We start from the raw sequence: 21,190 nt of genomic DNA on the forward strand, positions 1-21,190 counted from the left end.
ACCCAGAGCTACTCTCGCTATTCTCAACGGAGGCACAGATATGTCCTGACCCCCTCGGTCTTTATATCAGAATGCAGGACATAGTTGTCGTTGAGGAGCTAGACGATTTGATTTTTCGTCAAGGCAGAAGCAGAATCTATCCGGATCCTCTTGACAACTTGATGCCGTGTGTAGACAGCTTTCTTCTCAGTTTTATCACTCCCATTGTGGAGTCCTTACGCAACGGAGGGAAGGCCTCTTTCACCTATAACTGCCAAATGTGCAATACGGATATACAGATTGAAATAGGTGAATTTGATTCCAAAATAGCCGTCGTCTTGACAAGGTGGGTTAATCTGGGCCCTGGTCTAACTCAAGATGACATATTGTGGAATACTCAAGTCGCTGCGCCATATTGGGACAGTTGGATTGACTTAGATGACCCAAGGCACTTACTTACAAGTCCCCGCTTGTGTTTTGAAGAGATGGCACCTCAATCATTTGAGGACTTAAGGTCTCGTAACCTCTCCTATCTGGAAAACCAGCAATTCAAGAATGGCAAGCCTTTCACTAAAGCAGGAGGGAACCGTTGGTATATTGCATACAAAGAGCCTTCAAAGAAAACGGGAAGTAGATTGCTGCGATCTTTACTAAGCGTTTTGGCCATATCTCGAGACAAGGGGACTGTCACACAAAGAAATAGACGAAAATTATATTCGTGACTCGCCTTTACCTAGCAACAACCGGAGCTAGGATTGGAAGAGTTTTCACTGCCGGAGATGGTAAGTTCGCTTTGAATAGAGTCCATGGCCTCAAACTAATATGCTTCATATTATAGCCAGCCATACACATAGTCTGAATGTAAGTCTCTATAGTAACCCTTCGCTCGAGTCTTACAGTCATTGACAATGAATTCAGGCGAGACACGCTGGCCAATTTGATAGGTAGCCCACCAGTGGAGAGCATCCTCCTTGGGTAGGAGAGATTATGGTTTGATCGCGTCGACAGTTTGTTCTGGAATCCACTTGAGGGTAAACTTATTTCTTCGCAGCCGCGCATTTTCAGACTTAACACCCTATGTTCAATTGGAGTTTGATCACTCTCGGGAGCCACATCCTCAGGAATCTGAATGTACAGCTGAGTGAGTTATTCGCCCATGGAGACCATCTCTCTAGGGATAATTATAGCCTGGCCGGCAGAAGAATGAACACCGCAACAGCGACGAATATCGGAAAAATCCGTCTCAGCAACCATATTAACCACAACCAAAATGATGCAAAGACTCTCCTACCAGCCGAGCTTCCCTCGACGTTATGGGGCATACCATGAATGAGAATATTCCTTGGAATATGGTCAAGTCTGCAGTGTGATTCTTATCCCCAGCGAGCTTTATCCTGTGGTCACGACTCACCGGGACCAGGGTACAGTATGGATGATCGTTCTATCAAAGTAAATATGAAGATAACAAGGTGAAAGCAAGGTGAGAGCAAAGTGAAAGCAAAGTGAAAGGAATGTCAGTATCAATTCAAAATTCAAAGCAAAAGGAGAGTGGATTCTTCCTGAGGGCAGTCACGAGGTCTTACTCATACATAGTCCTACCTACCTAGGTAGGTATGGATAAGCTTTTGACAGAACGCACAAAAACTGACTCGCTCTTCTTTCCTTCTTTCCTTCTTCTCTTCTTCTCTTCTTCTCTTCTAATCTCTTCTAATCTCTTCTAATCTCTTCTAATCTCTGCAAAATCAAGCACTACTCAATTGCCCAAGATGGCTAAAAATACCTCCTTCTTCATCTCCCTACTCCTCTTGGTAAGTAAAATATGAACCTCTGAGTAGACACATGTACGCGGGTCAAGCTTGAATGTGTCACTACCTGGAAGCACCTCTGGACCCCCATCTCTGGAACCCTACCTCTCACCAGTTACTAACCAAATGAATATATAGATGATCCTCAATGTGGCTGCGGCCCTTCCCATCCCCAGGCCCGGCCCTGATGGCAACTATACCGTGAGGCCAGAGGACTTGGCAAAATTCTGCCAAGCCCTTCAAAAGCGTGCGTATTAGACCACGATTTGTGGCCCCTTCCTGTCACCCTTCCCTGTTATTAAGTAGACGCCAACTAACTGTAATTGTATGATAATAGCAGAAGATAAGATGGTACTGGAAATGGATTTCCAGACCAAAGTCTTTGGCATCACACTTGTTGTGATGCTAGACAAGCCTTCCCGCGCCAGAGGTCTCCCTCACCCGAGCCGCCGAGCCCAAGACCCCTCGCGCCGCCCCCTCCAACAAGGGGCCCGACAAGACTCCAGGACTGCGCAGCTCGCCGAGAGGGGCCTGCCTGCCAACACTCCATCAGGCCCCTCTCGGCGAGGGCTCGCTAATTCCCGGTAGGCGGGCGTGGCTTCGGGGACCCTTCACCAAGGGGCGCGCCCCGCCCCCCCAAGCCCGCGGTCGACTGCCCCTCAAAATGCACCACCCACTGGCCAAAACGCGCACCGGGCTCCTCAAAAAGTGCTGCCCCCCCTAAACTAGCGGCCAAGAGATCTGCTAATTTTTTTTCGGATTCAATTCGGATTCAATTCAGATTCAATTTACTTTAGTAGAAATCCATATGTTTCGGTGATTTCAAAGCCTCTGGTGTTGCTTACGACAAAGTCCCGGACTGCGCCCTCATCGCCAAAACCTCGCCCGTCTTGCCTAGGCTTAAAGCTATAGGAGAACTAAAGGTTCCTTGGGTTAAAGAGCACAATTTCACGACCTACCAACATCAAATTCCAACCTTTGCCATCGTAAGTCCATCCAGCAGTCTCTCCAGCACTCTCCCTCGCACACCTCGCACTCCCACCAGCACTCTCACCATCACTCTCACCTCACACTCCCACCTCGCACTCTTATCAGCTCTCCTTCTAAGGTATATTTATACTAACATAGCATGTTTTATCCAAGATATCTTATATATACGCCACGCCAGTTCGCGGGTGTCCCCCGCCCACCGAGGACATTGTCCATCCGGGGTCTATCAAGAGGCTTTTCTTTCTCTTTTTCGCCGTGGTGGCGACATTGCGCCTGGACTACTTTCCCAAGCGCATGATCGACCGGTATGCCTCATATTTACGCTAAACCCTGTGAAGCCGGATGCTTATAGAAAGCGAGTATCACATGCGGAGACTGCTAGCCCAGCCCATTCAGTATATGTTGGAACTTGACGTTAAGTTTGGATGGCTGTCCACATACCACCAGTCAATCTTCCTCAGACAGACGTACGTGAATCACGCCTGAGGATTAAATACTCACCGATAATTTATCCTACCACACGATAACTATACCCTAACCGGTGGTAACGCAGATGTTTCTGCAAAGCAGTGTTACTTCTTTCTGGCCAGTTTGGCAAACGCCCACGGTCCTGTGGGAAACTCGACACCTGCCAGTCAGTGGATTAGACCGGAACAAGCATCAAATTTGACTGGTTGCTCAGCATCTGATCATGTTCTACTTTCTTTCTATGTTACTTGTTCTTGTCCTGCTTGTTTTGCGTTTCAAATCCACCGCATCGACAAGCGTCTTTCTCATCTGCAACAAACCCTTTCTTGTGCTATTGCTATTCTCTCGTTATCAGTTTCTTGGGCCTGAGGGCGTTGCTTGTTATACTATAAAAAAAGAGGCAGTACAGATGAATGAATGAACTTGATCTTTGTTTGTGAATGTATGGAGTAACAATTGATTTCAAATATGTACGATCTGAATATACACAACCAACCATAAAAGTCTCTTCACAGGGGGTTCAAAAGATATTTCCGTTCGGCCTGCAGACCATGAACTAACTAACTAGTCAATGGCTAAAATAAACTAACAAAGAAGACAAAAACCAAGAAAAAGATGTGCATCATCCGTGAATCGAACACGGGCCTCGTCGATGGCAACGACGAATTCTACCACTAGACCAATGATGCTGAGAAACCAAGTGGATCTGAATGCTGATTCGCTGGTCATATTTTAGTAAGACCATATTAGAATTATACTGGTGCTGAGGATGGGATTCTAACAAACACCTTTCCATTTTCGACTTTTATTCCAACAGGCCTCTGATTGAGTGGAGTTTGACTGAGTGGAGCTTCTATAATATGTACATGTACTTATACAGGGCCACAGATGGCATCCAAAATGGAAAATTCAGACCTGGATACTCTCATCGGACACATCCTTACCCTCTCCCTCCACAGGCTTCGTCTTCCGGGACATCCACTCATGACGCAAGAGCCCTAGAGCCGTGGGCCGATGATCAGGATCCCATTGTAGCGCTTTTCGCATCCACTGCAAGAAGCCTTCCACATCCTCGCCGTTGACATTGCCAGCTGCTAGGCTCTCGAAGCTTCGATCTGGCACGGGAGCTTGGCCTGTCCACTTCCCGTTTTCGTCCCAAAACATGGAGCCTAGTCGCATCTTCTCGCGGAACTCTAGTGGAGGCGGGCCAAGTAGAGAAACCAGCTCGGCGATATGGACCCGGTCATCAAAGGCCCCGTCCGAGTTTCGTCCGTCGATAAGCCCTTGGGAACTGGTGTAATTCCATGCCTAGACAAACTGCATAAGCACAGTTCTGCTGACTCGGGATAAAGTACTCACAACTAGAGCAGTAGCCCAAATGTCTGCCCTATAATCCGATTTCGATTTCAGAACCTGTTCAGGAGGCCTGCAATGTTTTTCCTCGATATTGGACATGTCATCGTCTGGGAAGTCCAGACGAAGGGGAACACCGTCGCCGGGGAGTATCATTGGGGTGATAATCTCGTCATTGCTGGGTCCAGCAACTAGTCTATCGCTGGAATCGACGTTGAACTTTTCGTTTGGCATTATGCCTACTCTGGAATCAGTCATTCATCATTCAAAGACACTGAGGTTGTAAGGGAAGATACGGGCAGTTAAATAACAATCAGTGTGTAGGAAATCCATCATGATCAGCATTTGTTTCATTGTAGACCTCACCGACTCGAGATCCATCTTGTCTCCCGCATGCATCTGTTCTGTGTCTAGTGAGGGTGCCTCGTGAACAACACAAATATGAGAACCACGAGGACCCTTGATAGTAAAACGATCGCTAACCTCGTGAAGAGGGCATTCGCTTTGCTGGTATACTTTTGGTGGATGGACCCGCCCATAAGTCTTGAGCATATGGTCCACAACATAGATCTTCAAAACCACCATTCTGGGCTGTCTGTTGTTGACTCATAATTAGAGCAGTATCGTTCCGGTTCGGATAAAATACTCACAGTAGATCAACGGCATACCAAACAGTCGCCGTGGGCCCATATCCGATTTTGTGCATAATTCGGTACCTGTCGTTCAGGGCTTCTTCCTCTTCGGCGGGATACGTGTATGTCTCGTTAGGCTCATATCCCACAGCAAGCTCTTCCTCAATCTTGATAGATGAATCCAGTAGCCCGAGGTCAAAGACTGGGAAGACTCTCGGGTTGGACGTCCACTGTGATGAGCATCTACGCGACCAGGCTGTTTTTCGGTCAGAGGGGGAGATCAGTCGGTACGCGGAAATGGGAGGGTGGGAAGAAACCCCCATCTTCGGATAATTCCAGCGTTGGAGCGAATACGTAGAGCATTCACTCTCCAGTTCATGACGAAGACGCGGTTGTTGGTGAATGCGCGCTTGGCAGAGTAGGTGCGGTTGAACGACGAACGACGGGTCACCCCTGCATATTCCCGAAGTCTATTTATATCTCGGGGGTTTTTTTTTCTTTTTATCACTTCCTCAACACTAGATGGGTATGGAGTTCACTTTTTCGAAGCAAAGAACCATCTTCGCAGTAACCGAATAAATAATCGTCGCGCCAATCCTTAGTGTGCAGCCGCTAAAATAAGCTTAAACGACATTGGCTATCAGGGCCTCCCGATCTCCCGAATTCGCCTTCAGCCCGGAGACCCCACAACAGTCGAGATCCCACAGCGAAGTGCCTCCATAGGCTGAACTCAGGCTTGACCTGCCACATAAAACCACCAGCCGGACAGTAATCTAGATATGGAAATAACCTAGGTATGAGTCGGAATATATTTTGGTGACTATACAATGAAAGAGGATACGATTAAACACCCCCCATGTATTCCGTGGGACTTGTCAAGTGACTATGGTGCCCAAACGCTTAGCCACTTGTCAAAGAACTCGCACGAGAAAGCCCGGTTTGATTTGGGTGTGGACCTGCATGGGCCTCAACAATGTTGATGTCTCATGCATAGGCACCCGTTTTGCTACGGGACCCTCCACCTGCACTGTCTCATGGGGGTACGGGGAGATGGTGGTCAAGAGGGTTGGGGGGAAGAGTTGGTGAATGGCCTTTTATACCCTCAACAACACGTACCTTCCTAGAATGGGGGCCCTACTTTCCTAATCTGTCCATCTCGTGACTCGGTTGCACCTGCCTTAAGCTAAAACAAAACGCTTTTCTTGTTCTTTCCAATTTTATGGGCTTCCTTATATGTACTATAGCAATTTCAATACCAACTTCAATATACCTAGGTAACCTCGATGTTAGTCAGTCTCATAGTCAGCTCATTCAAGAACTTGCACTTTAACGCCAGTGTAAGTTGTGAGCAAGCTCCAAAGCACAAGCTTAATTGAAGGTTACTAACATACTACTGATATACTACTGTTGAAATAGTGTGAATTGTACATACAAAATGTTCCGATGTAGATCTATACCCAAACTATACAGAACGGATGCCAAGATTAATACGCTAATATTAAATTCTCCCCCCTGAAACACAGCCCGTGGACTTGGACTCGTGTGGGACCCGCTGTGGGCTGGACTCAGGAGACTCGGAGCTATTATTTTCTCCCCTTCTCAACTCTCCTCTGTTATTGTTTCTATTGTTTTTGTTTTGTTGGTTTCTATGACTTTTTGAAATATCTTGATCTCTCCTACTGGCTGGCCCATAATGGAGAGTCTTCCGGGAGCGGAGAACCTTCTCCATGGTCCATTTCCGGATAACCAGAATTCCACGAATTCCACCGTGCCACAACCGGACTCTGCTTCCGAGTTCTCCAATCTCTCGCGCTCATCCTCTCTCGCTCAGAAAAGAATATCTTCATTACCTCGTGTTAAGACGGCCCGTCATGCCAAACGGCTCACCTTAAACTTCCCTATCAATCTGAACGAAACTGGGACACTCGATAACGTCACCTCACCCAGCCCCATAACCCCAGTCACACAGTCCACAACCCGCCCCTCCCCCGCTCAGCCTCCGGGAACACCTATGGCATTTGACGTCCCGGACGATGGCTATGATTTTCTGCGGGCTATCGCCTCGCAGGAGCGAAAGGTCATGGAACTTCGCGAGGAGCTCACTCGAGCCGAAGCAGACCTAGTAACAATTAAGAAACAATGGGCACTGTCTGAGAAGTCTAGGAAGCGGGCAGAGATCAACCACGCGGAGCCACTTGTACCCCTCCGCTCGCCCGATTTCTCAACACCGGAGGTTTCGAGTTCACATGGCCGGGAACAGAGTATGAGCTCGGTTACGAGCTCTACAGTGTCACAGGAACGGATGAGCCGGGATCTAGACCGACGGTCTAGCGTGCGTGTTGCCGCGCCAGGAGCCAAGTATGGGAGTAATGGTCGGCGAGTGTTTCACGGCACACATACACGGACTTTGTCTCTCTTGTCGCCAGTTTCAGGTCCTAGCATTTCTTCCCGCGGTGAACAAGGATTCTCGGATGCTGCCAGTGAGCGCGTGGGTCGTACTCCGCGGTCTGCGACATTACCATCTGTCGACCGCACTAATGCAGCTCTGATGAGTGCGCAGCTCGACGAGAGCCAGGTACCAGAACATCTACTCGCGCAGTGGCAGAAGACTCTTCCTCCCCCTTCGCGGGAGGCTTTGATGCGCACAGGCAAGCAAATGGCGTCTGATCTCCGCGAGGGTCTGTGGACATTTTTGGAAGATATCCGACAAGCTACGGTGGGCGAGGAAGGAATCAGCGGCACACAGACACGAACCTCACCACCCAACTCATTGGCACCACCAAATGGTCGCAAGCGGGATTCGTTGGCAGGATCCCGGAGTCGAGAACGGTTGTTAGCGGACGGCAAGCTATCACGATCATCGTCGTCATCGTCTTCGCGGGGGAGGGGGCCAGCGGCCGAGACAAAAACTGGTAAAGACACCAAGCCGGCGGAAATTTCCACATCTTTCTGGAACGAATTCGGCATTGATACACCCGCTCAGAAGTCTCCCAACGCTCCGCGCACCCCTCCGACAGCAGAGCCGCCAACCGAAACGCGGCGACCGAAGCCGAACACCGCGACCACCGCTCCAGTAATTCAATCGATGCGCAGGATGAAGATCTCGACAACTGGGATAGCTGGGACACGCCCCTATCCGCACAGAAGACGCATACGCCCTCATCGAGCCGATCGACAGTTGCATCCAAACATGATCAATCACCCACCACACAGGGTAGCAGCCCTCGAACTAGCGCTAGGTACCGTTCGACCTTTTCTGATTTCATCTATGACAACCTCGTTATGCGCTGACCACGCTCCTAGCTTTGGTGATTTGAACCCGGCTCCCTCTGCACTTGATCCTAGTGTCTCTGAAAGCATCCCCTGGCCTGCAATTACCAAGCTGGCTCCCTCGAAGCTTCAACGTACTGCATCAAATCTGATGGCAGAATGGGAGCGCTCGCTGTCGCCTACTCCTGAACGAACTGCCTCTCCTTCGCTCACTCGCAAGGACAGCAAGAAGGACTAATAGGGTTCTTTCTCTCCTTTTCATGTATATACTTGCTACCTCTTCTTCGGCCCTATCTACGGGATTACGTAGGGCTACGACCTTTGAACTATGTCATACGAGAGCGTTGCTTCTTGTCTTGTCGATACATTGCCTTCCCTTTGCTACTTTTGAATTTGAAGTTTGTGCAGGCTTCCATTTACTTTCAAGATCTGTTGAAATACCAGTTTGATTTGATCACGATAAATGCGATTTTTGGTGCTTTAGCTTTACGAATACAACGAGTTTACATTGTTATGTCTTTGTTTTTTTTCTTTGGAATGTAACGTACACAACAGTTCTTCCCAGGTTCAATAATAATGCATCCATGTATACATCCCTAGGTATCCACGTTGTACCGATAACGGCACGTTGATTTGGGGGAGCCGGGATATCACGTGCAAGACTGCGTTTTAGGATTTTCTGGTTTCCCGTAAAATAAATTTGCGGTTTAGTTACTCGCCTCCGCAAGATCTCCGCGTTCTATATTTTACCGGATCACGCGATTTCTTTTCTCGCTGAGGTCCAGCGGATTGATCATTCAGGCCAGCTTGGATATAATCCAGCGAGTACGATCTACGACCATACAAATTCCAATCCTTACCTACGCCAACTTCCAAAATGGCCTTTCCAGGTACCACAGGGACCGCGATTCCCATGACCTCCCTGGGAGGTAACCCGGGCACTCAGGGAATGGATGAACAAGAACAGGCTATGGTCAAGATGGTTCGTCCTCCATTATAACATGCATTCGTCCAATTCTAATAGACCTCGGTATAGATGCAACGTGGTATGGAGTCCTGCCCTATCAAGACAGTCATCTCAGGTACCATGGGTTTCGGTCTTGGTGGTGCTTTCGGTCTCTTTATGGCCAGTGTAAGTTGGCGATTGAACACTTGACGTGCAAAATTCCATATCTAACATCTACCCACTCTAGATGTCCTACGACTCAACCTTCACACCCCAGGGCCGCGCCATCGCCGACCTCCCCTGGCGCGAACAAGTCCGCCGCGGTTTCAAGGACATGGGCGCCCGCTCCTGGTCCTCTGCTAAGAACTTCGGTATCGTCGGTGCGCTCTACTCCGGCACCGAGTGCTGTATCGAAGGCCTCCGCGCAAAGAACGATCTTACCAACAGCGTTGCCGCTGGTTGTGTCACTGGTGGTATTCTTGGCGCAAAGGCGGGTCCCCAGGCTGCTGCCTTCGGTTGCGCTGGTTTCGCGGCGTTCAGTGCGGCGATTGATGCCTACATGAGAATGCCCGGTGATGAGTAAACGGTCCATTCGGATCCGACTTGAAAGCACAAGCTTGTTCTGTCGCTTGGCTCTTCTATTGCTGGCGGTGTTAACTTGTTGCGCTTTTCGGCCTGTACATTTCTACGGCATCTGGCGTTCTGGAATAGAACGGAAGCATTGCGGGCGTTTTGGTTGTTGTCTATTTTGCTGGGAGCATGGTTCTTCTGGCCTGTTTCCCTTGCGTTGCATGTCTTGTTTGATGGCTGCATTGAATGGCCTCGGCATGGTGGTTTACTCCATATTAGATCCTTTGGGGTCTGACTCTTTACTCTTTGTACAATACCAAGCGTGGATATATATATACTACTGGCTTTTTCGAGACTCACCTCTCACAATTGATACCAACTTACTTCATGCTCATATGTATTATCAGCTAACTTTTGAAGAACCCCTAAAATCCCTCCGCTAATATTTAAATAATCGACTTGTACCGAATCCATGCCCCCTTCTCTAGTAGACGATATACTATGTCCAACCCAAATGCAAACTCGAACAGGATCAGCACTCAATTACTATACGCTCCCAATCTACTCCTTTGAGGCCCCAGAATCTGCACGAGGATAGTTTGTTCAATTTATATGTACACAGTTTAAGGCAACACAATATACTTCTCGAGGTGCTTGGGAATGGAAGAACGCAGGTTCTTGCTCTCGAGCCAGGTGCTGGAGAACAAACGATCCGCATAACGGTAAGCACCGTCACAAAGAATGGTGACAACGGTGTTACCCTTGCCCAACTTCTCGGCAACCTCCTTGGCGGCGACCACGTTCATCGCGGAGCTGGCACCAAGGTACAGACCCTCCTCATCCAGACAGCGGTACACCATTTCGATGGTCTTCTCATCACTGATGCTCACCGAGCCATCCAGCAAGTCGATGTCGGGCTGAAGGTTGTCTGTCACACGGCCCTGGCCGATACCCTCAGTGATACTGCTGCCAGAACGGTCGATCAGAGTACCACCACTTTGGATGTAGCTGTGGAGAACACTGCCCGGAGGATCGGCGAGGAAACTCTTAACACGTCCGCCACTGGCAGTCTTCAGATATCGGGTGGTACCAGCCAGGGTACCTCCGGTTCCAGTAGCGCAAGTAAAGGCGTCGATCTTGCCCTCGGTCTGCGCCCAGATTTCGGGCCCGGTAGTGTCGATGTGTGCTTGACGGTTGGCAACGTTATCGAACTGGTTGGTCCAGACTGCGTTGTCCAATGACTCGGCGTGTCGGCGCGCCTGGTGGTTGTAGTTTTGGGGGTTATCGAAGGCCACTGCGGGGACAGGGTATACTTCAGCGCCCAGCAGACGGAGCAAATCAATCTTGCCTTGTGACTGGGTGTTGGGCATATAGATCACTAGCTTGTAGCCCTTTGACCGGCACACATGCGCCAGCCCAATGCCAGTGTTGCCGGCCGTCCCCTCAACCACGGTACCACCGGGCTTCAGGAGTCCCTTCTCCTCTGCGTTTTTAACCACGAAGAGCGCTGCTCGGTCCTTCACGCTACCTCCGGGATTTTGGAATTCTGCCTTTCCAAGAACATTGCAGCCGGTCTGCTCAGAGAGCTTCTTCATTCGGATAAGCGGGGTATTTCCAATCGCTGCAGGACCCAAGTCAGCTTAAAAGTGTATGCAAGGGTGCTCGGAGCTAGACATACCCTCGGTCAATCCATTGACAACGCCCTGGGCAGTTGACACCCGGGTGCAGTAGGCAGTGGACCCCTCGGCAGCAGCACGGGACGCCGCAGTGGCGAATCGCCGGACACTTTGACGAAACATCCTCAGTTAACTTGCAATGCAGGAACAAATGATCGCATCGACCGTCGGGGAATGACGAGCTCCCGCACCTCCGATGGTCGGCATTAGTCAGCTCACGTGCGTCTACTACCCTTATCGGCTATCAGCCACCCGTTTTGGGCTGTTTGTTTACCGCCTCCACTCCTTTGATCGGTCCCGCAGTCTGCGATGCTTTTCGCCTCTGAATAATCAACGCTTAACAACAACACAACAATGCCTGGCAGAGTCGCCGCCCGTTCGACATCTGCGACGACACGCAGGTCGTCAGCACAGCCCTCTGCATCTGGGCGTGCTGGCTCCGTTACTCCATCGTTTGCGATCCCCGAAGAACCAACAGAGCCAGCATCATCCCCCACTTTGCGTCGGGATGTGTGCTTGATCTTTGCGGATGCTCAGCGCTCGACTACCGGTCACCGAAAGCTCGTTGTGCGCCTGCGCAAGCTCCAAGAATTTTCCTGCGGTATCTCACAAAAGAAGAGCAACAAGGGAAAGGACCAAGAGCCTGAAGAGGCATTGATTCCTGGTGAGGAAACGGAGGCCGAGAAGGAATTCAACGTGGAAGTCGGCCGCTGCATGCTTCGTATTCTCACAATTAAGAAGAGTGAGCCTGTTGGAGACAGAATTTTGCGCTTCTTGGGTACTTTCCTTGGTCATGCCGCAGAGAAGGATAATGAGATTTTTGCTCCGGGTGAAGATGAGGACCACAATACCGAGACACCAACCGCCCGCCTCACATCTAATCTTATTGCGCTGATGGGACCCGTCATGGGTGCCAAGGATAAGATGGTACGATTCCGCGCAACCCAGATTACCGCCCACATTGTGAACTCGCTTGAATCGATCGACGACGAGCTATACCATACAATAAGGCAGGGCCTTCTGAGACGTCTCCGTGATAAGGAGGCATCTGTCCGTGTACAAGCGGTTCTAGGATTAGGACGTCTGGCGGGAGACGATGGAGAAGAGGGCAACGACGACAACTCTGCCCTTCTTGAAAAGCTGATCGAAATTATGCAAAACGATACAAGTTCCGACGTTCGCAAAACGCTGCTCACGAATCTCCCCCTCGCTCCGATGACGCTTCCTTATCTTCTTGAACGTGCCCGTGATCTGGATGCCCCTACCAGACGCGCACTGTACTCGCGTCTTCTGCCTACCTTGGGTGACTTCCGTCATCTGTCTCTCTCAATGAGAGAAAAGCTCCTCCGATGGGGTCTACGTGATCGTGATGAGAGTGTCCGTAAGGCTACGGCGAAATTGTTCTACGACAGATGGGTCGAGGACTGTGCTGGCACAAACAATGACCCGAACCAGGGACCGACTGGTCAGCGGTCTGCACCCGACATCAACGCGCTACTTGAACTTTTGGAGAGAATTGACGTTGTTAACTCTGGAATGGAAAGCGGAGTTGCACATGAGGCAATGCGCGGGTTCTGGGAGGGCCGTGCGGACTATCGTGAAGCTGTTGTCTTTGACGAGCCTTTCTGGGAAAATCTTACAGGTGAATCCGCGTTCTTGCTCCGGTCATTCAACGACTTCTGCCGCGTGGAGAATGAAGGCAAATACGACAGCCTAGCAGACGACAAGATGCCCGAGGTCACTGCGATGGCCTATTTCCTAGGCAAATACATCACTAATCTTTTGGAACGGAAGAAGATTTCTAAAGAGTCTGGTGAAGCGAACGATGATGACGCAGTCGAGCACGAATTTGTTGTGGAACAATTGCTCCACATCGCCATCACTCTAGATTACAGCGACGAGGTCGGTCGACGAAAGATGTTCTCGCTCCTGCGAGAAACTTTGGCCGTGCCAGAACTCCCGGAAGAGAGCACAAAACTCGTCGTCGAAACACTCCGCTGTGTCTGCGGACCTGATACTGCAGCTGAGGCCGAATTTTGCAGCGTTGTTCTCGAAGCCATTGCCGAAGTTCACGACACCATCACCACCGAAGATAGCTTTGTTTCTGCTAGGTCTGAGATCAGTGACGATACTAGCAGACGATCCGAAACTCCAGGCGATGAGGAGGTCACTCCCTTTAATAAAGAAGAGGCTAAGGCTAAGATCGTCCGCGAGATTGTTGTTAATATGAAGTGTCTGTATATTGCTCAGTGCATGTTACAAAATGTCCAGGGCCACCTGCAGCAGAACATGAACCTGGTTACTATGTTGAATAACCTTGTGGTGCCCGCTGTTCGCAGCCACGAAGCTCCAATCAGAGAGCGTGGTCTTTTGTGCTTGGGTCTCTGCTGTCTCCTTGACAAGGTTAGTATCTTCTCCTTTTGATCGAAGATGAGGTTCGCTAATGATTGATTTCTACAGAATTTGGCCGAAGAGAACATGACCCTCTTCATTCACTGCTACAGCAAGGGTCATGAGGCATTGCAGGTCACCGCTTTACAAATCCTCTGTGACATGATCACGACTCACCCATCCCTACTTGGTCCCGTTACCCAGGCTGATGGCGAGACTGTAACGCCACCCCCCATGCAGAAGCCTCTGCTCAAGGTCTTCGCCCGAGCTCTGCGTGCCAACTCTCCCAACAGCGTGCAATCCGGGGCAGCCGCCGCTCTCTGCAAGCTGCTACTCACCAATACCTTCACACCCTCTGGGCCAAATGTCCCACCCGCGATCCAGGAGCACAATCAGAATGCTGTTGAGTCTCTGTTGTTGTCCCTAGTGGTCTCCTTCTACCACCCGCGCACTCGTGAAAATCCAGCACTACGACAGTCATTGGCTTATTTCTTCCCTGTATACTGCCATTCCCGCGTGGAAAATACGCAACACATGCGCCGCGTGGCCGTACCAGTGATCCGTGCTGTAATGAATGCCGCGGAGGAGCACTACTCACTCGAGGCCGAGGAAGACAGTGATGGAGAAATCGATCCAAGCGTCGGCGAGCGCGAGGTCAAGGCTCTTATGACTGGTGTTGTTGGTATGCTTTCTGAGTGGACTGATGAACGCCGGGTCGTTGGCCTTGGTGGTGAACGAATTCTGGCTGGCGGTGCTGCAAGCTCCAATGTTTGTGGATGGGTCCACCTCGCCTTAGTTAAGGAGATTCTCGAGCGTGTTCTCGGTGTCAGCGCTGCCGCAAATCGCTGCTCACGCGAGGAGCGCAAGCTTCTCTTCTCCCTCCTCAGCAAGCTTTATTTTGCCGCTCCTACATTACCCGCACGAGCTAGCTCTCGAGCCCCCGAAGGCGATGATCAATTCCGGAGTAGCATTCGCAGTGGCACAGGTGTCGAAATCGACCCAGAAAACACTGCCCTCGCGACCGAGGTCAAGGACCTATTGGATCAAACGATTGAAGAGGGTCTCGCCGCCGAAGCCTCCAGCCGAAATGCTCTCGTCAAAGCCAAGAACGCGATCCTCAAGATCCTTGCCGTTGCACAAGATGGTCGCGCTGCCAGTGCTCGTCCTCGTGAAGGCACTGAAGACCCTGACAACGATGGAGCTAGTGTACGCTCTGGTAGTGTTCGTCGCTCTGTGGACCCTACCGGTGGTTACAGCCGTCGTCATTTCTCTGTTGAGCCAAGTATCATGGAGGAAGACGAGGGTGAGGGTGATAGTCGTCTTACTTCTGCCACAGCTAATCGGCCCATTGTCTCCATTGAACCCAGTATTATGGAAGAAGATGAAGAAGATGACCATGATACTAGTCGGGGGACAATAATCAAGGAAGAGACGGGTGATGAGTGATGATTGTTCTGATTGTTCCGAAGTTCCGAAGTTTGGTTGAAGTTTGGTTGGCGTTGAAGTTAGGGGTTTAGGGTTAGGTTTCTGTACATATTTTGAGTGTCTTGATTTTTCTTCGAATACCTTTTGTATGAATGTTTGCATGAATTGCCATTATACAACAGTTGTATGAGTTCTTCATATTCATGTTCAATGTATATATATCTCCACGTGATGGGCCACGTGATGATATATTTTTGACAGCGGCAGAGAGGCCTCCCAAGGTTGATATTTGGAATTGTCTTATTTGGACTATTTGGACTATTTGGACTATTTTGTCCATCTTGTCCAGATTTGTCTATTTGGTCTATATTTGTCTCAGTTCTAAATATGTTTCACTGTATACTCCGCTATATGTGTCCTACCTAGTACTTGCTTTTGCCTTTTGTGTACTTATTTGATATCCTACATATTTATCTGATAGTTCTAGAAATCTCCTATCAACAACAATTTTAACCATTAGAAAGAAGACATATTTAATATAAATCAATATACATATCTATCTATCTATATATATCTATATAATCTACTGTATTTATCCTCGACTCGTTCCCCTAAATCCGAAAACCCGTACTAAGACAGGGATCTGGACCCGGTTGGGGTTGCACGGTCAAGACCAGTCCGAACACACAATTTCCAGGGGAATTTGAAGGATAGAAGATTCGATGAAAGTGATAGACAATAAAGAAGGGATTAAATTTCTTAATCTCTTGAAGGATAACATCTATATAATTCATTTTGTATTTGTATAATCTCCGTCTCTCCCCGTGAGCCCCGAAACTTTTCATTTTCTCTCAAAACTCCACCGAGTTGGCTCTTTTCTTCTTCCCCCCCCTTTCCCTTCTCTCCTCCCCCGGGCTTTCTCTTCTATTCTTACCACCCTCTTCTCCGGTCTTGTCTTTGTCTTCTGCTTTTCCCGCAGAGACATCTTCCCCCATCTTCCCCCGGGATTCCCTTGCCGCTCCGTTGGCACCGGACAAGTCAGCGATGGCGGCCGTTTCAGCACCAACCCCCAAGCTGGATCGATACATCGTCATCCACGTTGCAACCACTTGCGACGAACATGGCGTATATGTCACCAAGGACTCGGCTGAGGTCATTGAGTTAGGATGGATTCTGTTGGATACTAAGACCTGCGAGGAAGTCCGTTCCCACCCAACGTCCTTCTACCCAACATTCAATTTACTTTTACTCCCGAGGCCAACCCGAAAAGCTGACACCTTTTTTTTCCCCAATTGTTTAGTTGCACCGTGAAAGCGTTCTAGTCAAGCCCGTCAATACTCCAATCACCCCGCTTTGCAGTAAGATCGCCTTGAAACTAGCCTTGGATTACATTGGGTTTTCGCTAGGAATCAATTCGTGGCTGACAATTCTTTTAAAGCGAGCTTGACCACTTTGACATGGGAACACGTTCGCTCCGCAGGTACTTTCCGGGATGCCATCTCTCGATTCGACGCCTTCGCCCAGGAACACCTCACTAGCAAACATCTCGAGTTTGCTTTTGTGACGTTGGACTCGTGGGATCTGCGGGTGCAGCTGCCCCGCGAGGCCCGCGACAAGGCCGTCGTGCTGCCCGCATACCTGCAGCATTCCCGCACTTTTGACCTGCGAACTGAATATCAACGCTGGCAGACCCATCACCCTGAGTCACTGCCTTTCGGTCCCAGCTCGCTTTCCAACATCTGTGCTGCCCTCGAGGTCGAGCCCGTTCAGTCGTCCGCCCCGATTAAGCATAACCTTCCTTTCCACTTGCAAGCTTTGGCACCCGCTTCGCCCCGCCGTGCTATGGAGGAGTCTGTTACTCTCGCCCGTGTGCTTCGTGGCTTGATTCGCAAGTCGCAGCCGCCCCAGGAACACCCTGAGATCCTCACTCGTCCCATGGATGCTCATGCCGATGTTCGGGCCTTTTTGGCGGAACGGAGCAAGGTCCTGCACCTTAGTGGCCTGCCCCACGATACCACTCAGTCTGAGTTGGAGAGCTGGTTCACCCAGTTCGGCGGTCGTCCCATCGCCTTTTGGACTCTGCGGACGCCAGACCAGCACAAGCCCACCGGCACTGGCTTTGCCGTCTTCTCTTCGCACGAGGAGGTGAGATTTTTGTCTTATTGTTCTATTACATAGAACTTCTTATATTTTATCCGCATGTTCCGCCTGCTAACTGTTTACTAGGCTGCTGAGAGCCTGTGCATGAATGGTCGTGCGCTCAATGAAAAGGCGATTGAGGTCTCTCCCTCTTCCAGCCGGGTTCTGGACCGGGCCGCCGAGATCCTCACTCCTTTCCCGCCCTCCAAGAACCGTCCCCGTCCTGGTGACTGGACTTGCCCATCTTGCGGTTTCTCTAACTTCCAGCGCCGCACAGCATGCTTCCGCTGCTCGTTCCCCGCCATGGCGGCCGCACCCGACCCAATGAACTACGGAAACTACGGCTATGGCCCGCCATCAATGATGCCCCCTCACATGGGCCACGGCGGCGGTCACGGTATGGGTGGTGGTCACTCGCGTGGTATGGGTGGCAACGGTGGTGTTGTCCCCTTCCGCGCTGGTGACTGGAAGTGTGGTTCAGAGGGTTGTGGCTACCACAACTTTGCGAAGAACATCAACTGCCTACGATGTGGTGCCCCTCGTTCGGGCGCTGCCGTCGTGGCAGACTCGGCATTCCCGTCACCGATGGATCCACCGTCGCAGTTCAATATGGGTCCCAACTCGATGGCTAGCACACCTGCCCCTGCTCCGTTCGCCTCTACCGCTGGCGGATTCGGTGGTTTCAGCCAGCAGTTCGGTGGCCCGCCCAACAACTACGCTCTGCCCTCCGGTGGTCTGGGTAACAACACCCCCGGTGCGTACCCTCCCATGGGTCAGATGAATTCGGGCTACGGTTCTTCCACCGCCTCGCACTCGGCCGCCTCCTTCGCCAACCCGGCCACTCAGGCCGCTTTCACTGGTGCGGACCACGGTGTGCCCTCCACCAGTGCTTCCAACGGTGCCTTCTACGGTACCGATGGTGCCAGTGACCCCTTCGCCTTCTTGTCGAGTGGCCTTGGTGGTCTGACGGTGTCTGATGACCCCCACTCTCGTCGCAACGGCTCCGGTGCCAACAAGTCACCCGCTTAAATATGGGTCTAGTTATACCTACTTCACGCCCCACTCACGAACTGGGCGCTCACACTTATGTTGTCCATATTGCAACCCTGCATTGTGGCGGGTTTCTGCGTTGGTTGATATTCGTTGATACGCATTTGTACAAGGGATTCTGCGGTTTTGGTGCATCGGGTTGGAAGGAGCAGGCGGGTTAGCGTTGTCGAAGATTTCGGATTTCTTTCTCTCTCGCCTTCGCCGCCCTGTGCTTTTTTGCGTGATGCTTTTTTATCGTTGGGTTTTGGTCTGTTTTTTTCTTTTTCTTGTGTTTTTCTGTGTTTCTTTGTCATTTGTTCTCACTTCTGGTTGTGGGATCTTGTCTTTTTTTTTTCCTCCATATTTGTGATTTCCATCTTGCGCTATATGGTTTCGTTATCTTTCTCGAGGGGAATAAGCCCCCTAGGGGTGTGTGGTGCATGTATTTTTGAATGTTCCGGCCATCTCTTTATTGTCTGCAGGCATGGACACATTTGCGTTGGGTTTGCCCTGCTTTTGGTATTGCATTTTAGATATTTTGTGGGCTCCCTTTCTGCACTCTTTGGTCATAGGAAGCGTCGGAGAATTCACGGTCTTGATCTGGGTGGGGATATACTGGGACTCCGTTTGGGGTGTTGGGGATTTACTTTGAAGCTTGGGCATCGCGAGGATTTCTTCGGGGTCGAAGCACTGTGAATGCAAAAAAAATCATTGTGTCTATATTTTCTGTCTCGTTATTTAGGTGGTTTGACTATATAAAATTTTAGGAGATTCGTTTTATATATCCATGGTTGTTATAGGTTTATAGACAACATAGGTGTACCTAGTTATATAGTTACTATACTGTAGGACTATGTAGTGTATTAATGAACCCAACACTGATTTGAGTATTCATCCCCCAAGAAACAATATAACTAGTTAGTTATATATTGATTCACTTTGAAGTAGAAGACGGTTGGAAAAATAGGTCAACAGCTAGGTACATGAAATTAGTATGGTGACTCCATACTTAACACAAGTACCACAAGAGTGTTTGAGGCAGCCGTAGGCTTTCGCGTCCACCGCCCGGAACCCGTCATTGCTCCAACCCAATTGACCTCAGCTACTTGACACTCTGCATTGCCCTTATTCTACCTCATTGCTTCCTTTAAACTTGTTATTTACAGCAACCTTTAATTACCACTCATCCACTTACCCCTGATTCACAATGTCCGGATACGACCGAGCTCTTTCAGGTAAGCTAGCTCCCCACGTCTCCAGCTCCCTTTGCTCCTGACCAGGACGAAAGCTGTATCATGCTAACTTATCGCAGTCTTCAGGTATGAGGCCTTCAAGCTACACTTCAGCTCCAGAGTTTGTTTTCTAACCCTCCCCCAAGTCCCGATGGACACGTCTTTCAGGTTGAATATGCGATGGAGGCTGTGAAGCGAGGTAAGACCGCTTTTATCCAGTTATTTGCTTTCCAAGCAACTTTCTCTGCTCCATTTTTTTTTGGCGTTGCTCCCATTTCATCCATCAAAAGACACATTTGCTGATGGTAGGTGATTTCTAGGAACTTGCGCTGTTGGTGTCAAAGGCAAGGACATCGTCGTCCTCGGTTGCGAAAAGCGTTCCGCCCTCAAGCTCCAAGATACCCGCATTACTCCCTCCAAGATCGCCCTGGTGGATGAACACGCCTGTCTCGCCTTCGCTGGATTGAACGCCGATGCCCGCATTCTTATCGACAAGGCCCGCTTAGAGGCTCAGTCGCACCGCCTGACCGTCGAGGACCCCTCCAGCATCGAGTATATTACGAAATATATTGCTGGTGTTCAGCAGAGATACACACAGAGTGGTGGTGTGCGTCCATTTGGTATCAGTACGCTGGTGGTTGGATTTGACAAGAACGACTCCACCCCGCGACTGTACCAGACCGAGCCATCCGGAATCTACTCAGCCTGGTAGGTGTTTTCCGAGCTCATGATTTCGTATTGCATGCATACTAATCTCTTTTTCTCTCTCGCAGGAAAGCCAACGCCATCGGTCGTTCCAGCAAGACCGTCCGCGAATTCCTTGAGCGCAACCACCTGGAGGACATGGACCGTGAGCAGACAATCCAGCTTACAATCAAGTCTCTGCTTGAGGTTGTGCAGACGGGTGCTAAGAACATCGAGGTCGCCATCATGGCGCCCGGTAAGACCCTTGAGATGCTCCCAGATGACCAGATTGAGTCGTACGTGAAGAGCATTGAGACCGAGAAGCAGGAGGAAGCGGCCAAGAAGAAGACCCGGACAGGGACTACCACAGCGGCTATCCTCACCCGGCCGGGTGGCGGCGAGTCGACCGAATAAGTGCTAGACTGGGAAGGATTCAGAGCCTGAGAGGTGACTGGGTCGTTGATTTGTTTCAATTTACAGTAGCGTTGGGTCTCTTCCTGGACGAGAATCCAAAATCATGAAGTTTTAAAACACATCTCCCGGTTTCTTTCGTATTGTATATTGTACACCAACGCAGAAAAGGGTATTGATGCAAAGGGAA

The 21,190-nt window shown here is 50.1% G+C and overlaps 10 protein-coding genes across 10 annotated transcripts; 6 read left to right on the forward strand and 4 right to left on the reverse strand.

Annotated features, from left to right (window-relative positions):
- Positions 1-4,151: 4,151 nt before the first annotated feature.
- On the reverse strand, positions 4,152-4,829 carry N7516_001843 (uncharacterized protein; the record flags this gene model as incomplete). Its single annotated transcript, XM_057214563.1, has 2 exons — positions 4,152-4,550; positions 4,602-4,829. 2 exons carry the CDS (start codon positions 4,827-4,829, stop codon positions 4,152-4,154), a joined length of 627 nt encoding a protein of 208 aa, XP_057076446.1.
- A 27-nt stretch (positions 4,830-4,856) lies between these two features.
- Positions 4,857-5,550, reverse strand: N7516_001844 (uncharacterized protein; the record flags this gene model as incomplete). Its single annotated transcript, XM_057214564.1, has 2 exons — positions 4,857-5,190; positions 5,246-5,550. The coding sequence occupies 2 exons, from the start codon at positions 5,548-5,550 to the stop codon at positions 4,857-4,859; spliced, it is 639 nt and encodes a 212-aa protein (XP_057076447.1).
- A 504-nt stretch (positions 5,551-6,054) lies between these two features.
- N7516_001845 (uncharacterized protein) lies at positions 6,055-6,887 on the forward strand (the record flags this gene model as incomplete). The annotated part of the gene is made up of 2 exons (XM_057214565.1): positions 6,055-6,202; positions 6,751-6,887. 2 exons carry the CDS (start codon positions 6,055-6,057, stop codon positions 6,885-6,887), a joined length of 285 nt encoding a protein of 94 aa, XP_057076448.1.
- Positions 6,888-6,920: 33 nt separating this feature from the next.
- N7516_001846 (DUF4048 domain-containing protein) lies at positions 6,921-8,987 on the forward strand (the record flags this gene model as incomplete). The annotated part of the gene is made up of 3 exons (XM_057214566.1): positions 6,921-8,300; positions 8,321-8,466; positions 8,531-8,987. 3 exons carry the CDS (start codon positions 6,921-6,923, stop codon positions 8,733-8,735), a joined length of 1,731 nt encoding a protein of 576 aa, XP_057076449.1. The 3' UTR covers positions 8,736-8,987.
- A 237-nt stretch (positions 8,988-9,224) lies between these two features.
- On the forward strand, positions 9,225-10,108 carry N7516_001847 (translocation channel protein TIM22). Its single transcript, XM_057214567.1, has 3 exons — positions 9,225-9,479; positions 9,534-9,629; positions 9,691-10,108. Exons 1-3 carry the CDS (start codon positions 9,375-9,377, stop codon positions 10,024-10,026), a joined length of 537 nt encoding a protein of 178 aa, XP_057076450.1. The 5' UTR covers positions 9,225-9,374; the 3' UTR covers positions 10,027-10,108.
- Positions 10,109-10,636: 528 nt separating this feature from the next.
- On the reverse strand, positions 10,637-11,812 carry N7516_001848 (cysteine synthase A; the record flags this gene model as incomplete). The annotated part of the gene is made up of 2 exons (XM_057214568.1): positions 10,637-11,634; positions 11,692-11,812. The coding sequence occupies 2 exons, from the start codon at positions 11,810-11,812 to the stop codon at positions 10,637-10,639; spliced, it is 1,119 nt and encodes a 372-aa protein (XP_057076451.1).
- A 231-nt stretch (positions 11,813-12,043) lies between these two features.
- On the forward strand, positions 12,044-15,526 carry N7516_001849 (condensin subunit YCG1; the record flags this gene model as incomplete). The annotated part of the gene is made up of 2 exons (XM_057214569.1): positions 12,044-14,092; positions 14,150-15,526. The coding sequence occupies 2 exons, from the start codon at positions 12,044-12,046 to the stop codon at positions 15,524-15,526; spliced, it is 3,426 nt and encodes a 1,141-aa protein (XP_057076452.1).
- A 1,023-nt stretch (positions 15,527-16,549) lies between these two features.
- Positions 16,550-18,673, forward strand: N7516_001850 (putative RNA binding protein (Arp); the record flags this gene model as incomplete). The annotated part of the gene is made up of 4 exons (XM_057214570.1): positions 16,550-16,705; positions 16,806-16,863; positions 16,944-17,650; positions 17,732-18,673. The coding sequence occupies 4 exons, from the start codon at positions 16,550-16,552 to the stop codon at positions 18,671-18,673; spliced, it is 1,863 nt and encodes a 620-aa protein (XP_057076453.1).
- Positions 18,674-18,696: 23 nt separating this feature from the next.
- N7516_001851 (uncharacterized protein) lies at positions 18,697-19,363 on the reverse strand (the record flags this gene model as incomplete). The annotated part of the gene is made up of 2 exons (XM_057214571.1): positions 18,697-18,978; positions 19,265-19,363. Coding segments are annotated over 2 exons (381 nt in total), but the record flags the coding sequence as incomplete, so codon positions are not given.
- Positions 19,364-19,880: 517 nt separating this feature from the next.
- On the forward strand, positions 19,881-21,003 carry pre6 (proteasome core particle subunit alpha 4; the record flags this gene model as incomplete). Its single annotated transcript, XM_057214572.1, has 5 exons — positions 19,881-19,908; positions 19,986-19,992; positions 20,052-20,104; positions 20,226-20,613; positions 20,679-21,003. The coding sequence occupies 5 exons, from the start codon at positions 19,881-19,883 to the stop codon at positions 21,001-21,003; spliced, it is 801 nt and encodes a 266-aa protein (XP_057076455.1).
- Positions 21,004-21,190: the final 187 nt, after the last annotated feature.

Source organism: Penicillium verrucosum (assembly GCF_028828655.1).
Source record: "Penicillium verrucosum strain IBT 35672 chromosome Unknown utg000001l_segment0_segment0, whole genome shotgun sequence".
Classification (NCBI taxonomy): Eukaryota; Fungi; Ascomycota; class Eurotiomycetes; order Eurotiales; family Aspergillaceae; genus Penicillium; species Penicillium verrucosum.

What these genes read in the sequence shown, in the direction of transcription:
- N7516_001847 (XM_057214567.1), top strand. Translation starts at nt 9,375, where the DNA reads ATGGCCTTTCCAGGTACCACAGGGACCGCGATTCCCATGACCTCCCTG. An exon ending in AACAGGCTATGGTCAAGATG is followed by an intron (nt 9,480 to 9,533) that starts GTTCGTCCTCCA and finishes ACCTCGGTATAG; the next exon opens with ATGCAACGTGGTATGGAGTC. An exon ending in TCGGTCTCTTTATGGCCAGT is followed by an intron (nt 9,630 to 9,690) that starts GTAAGTTGGCGA and finishes TACCCACTCTAG; the next exon opens with ATGTCCTACGACTCAACCTT.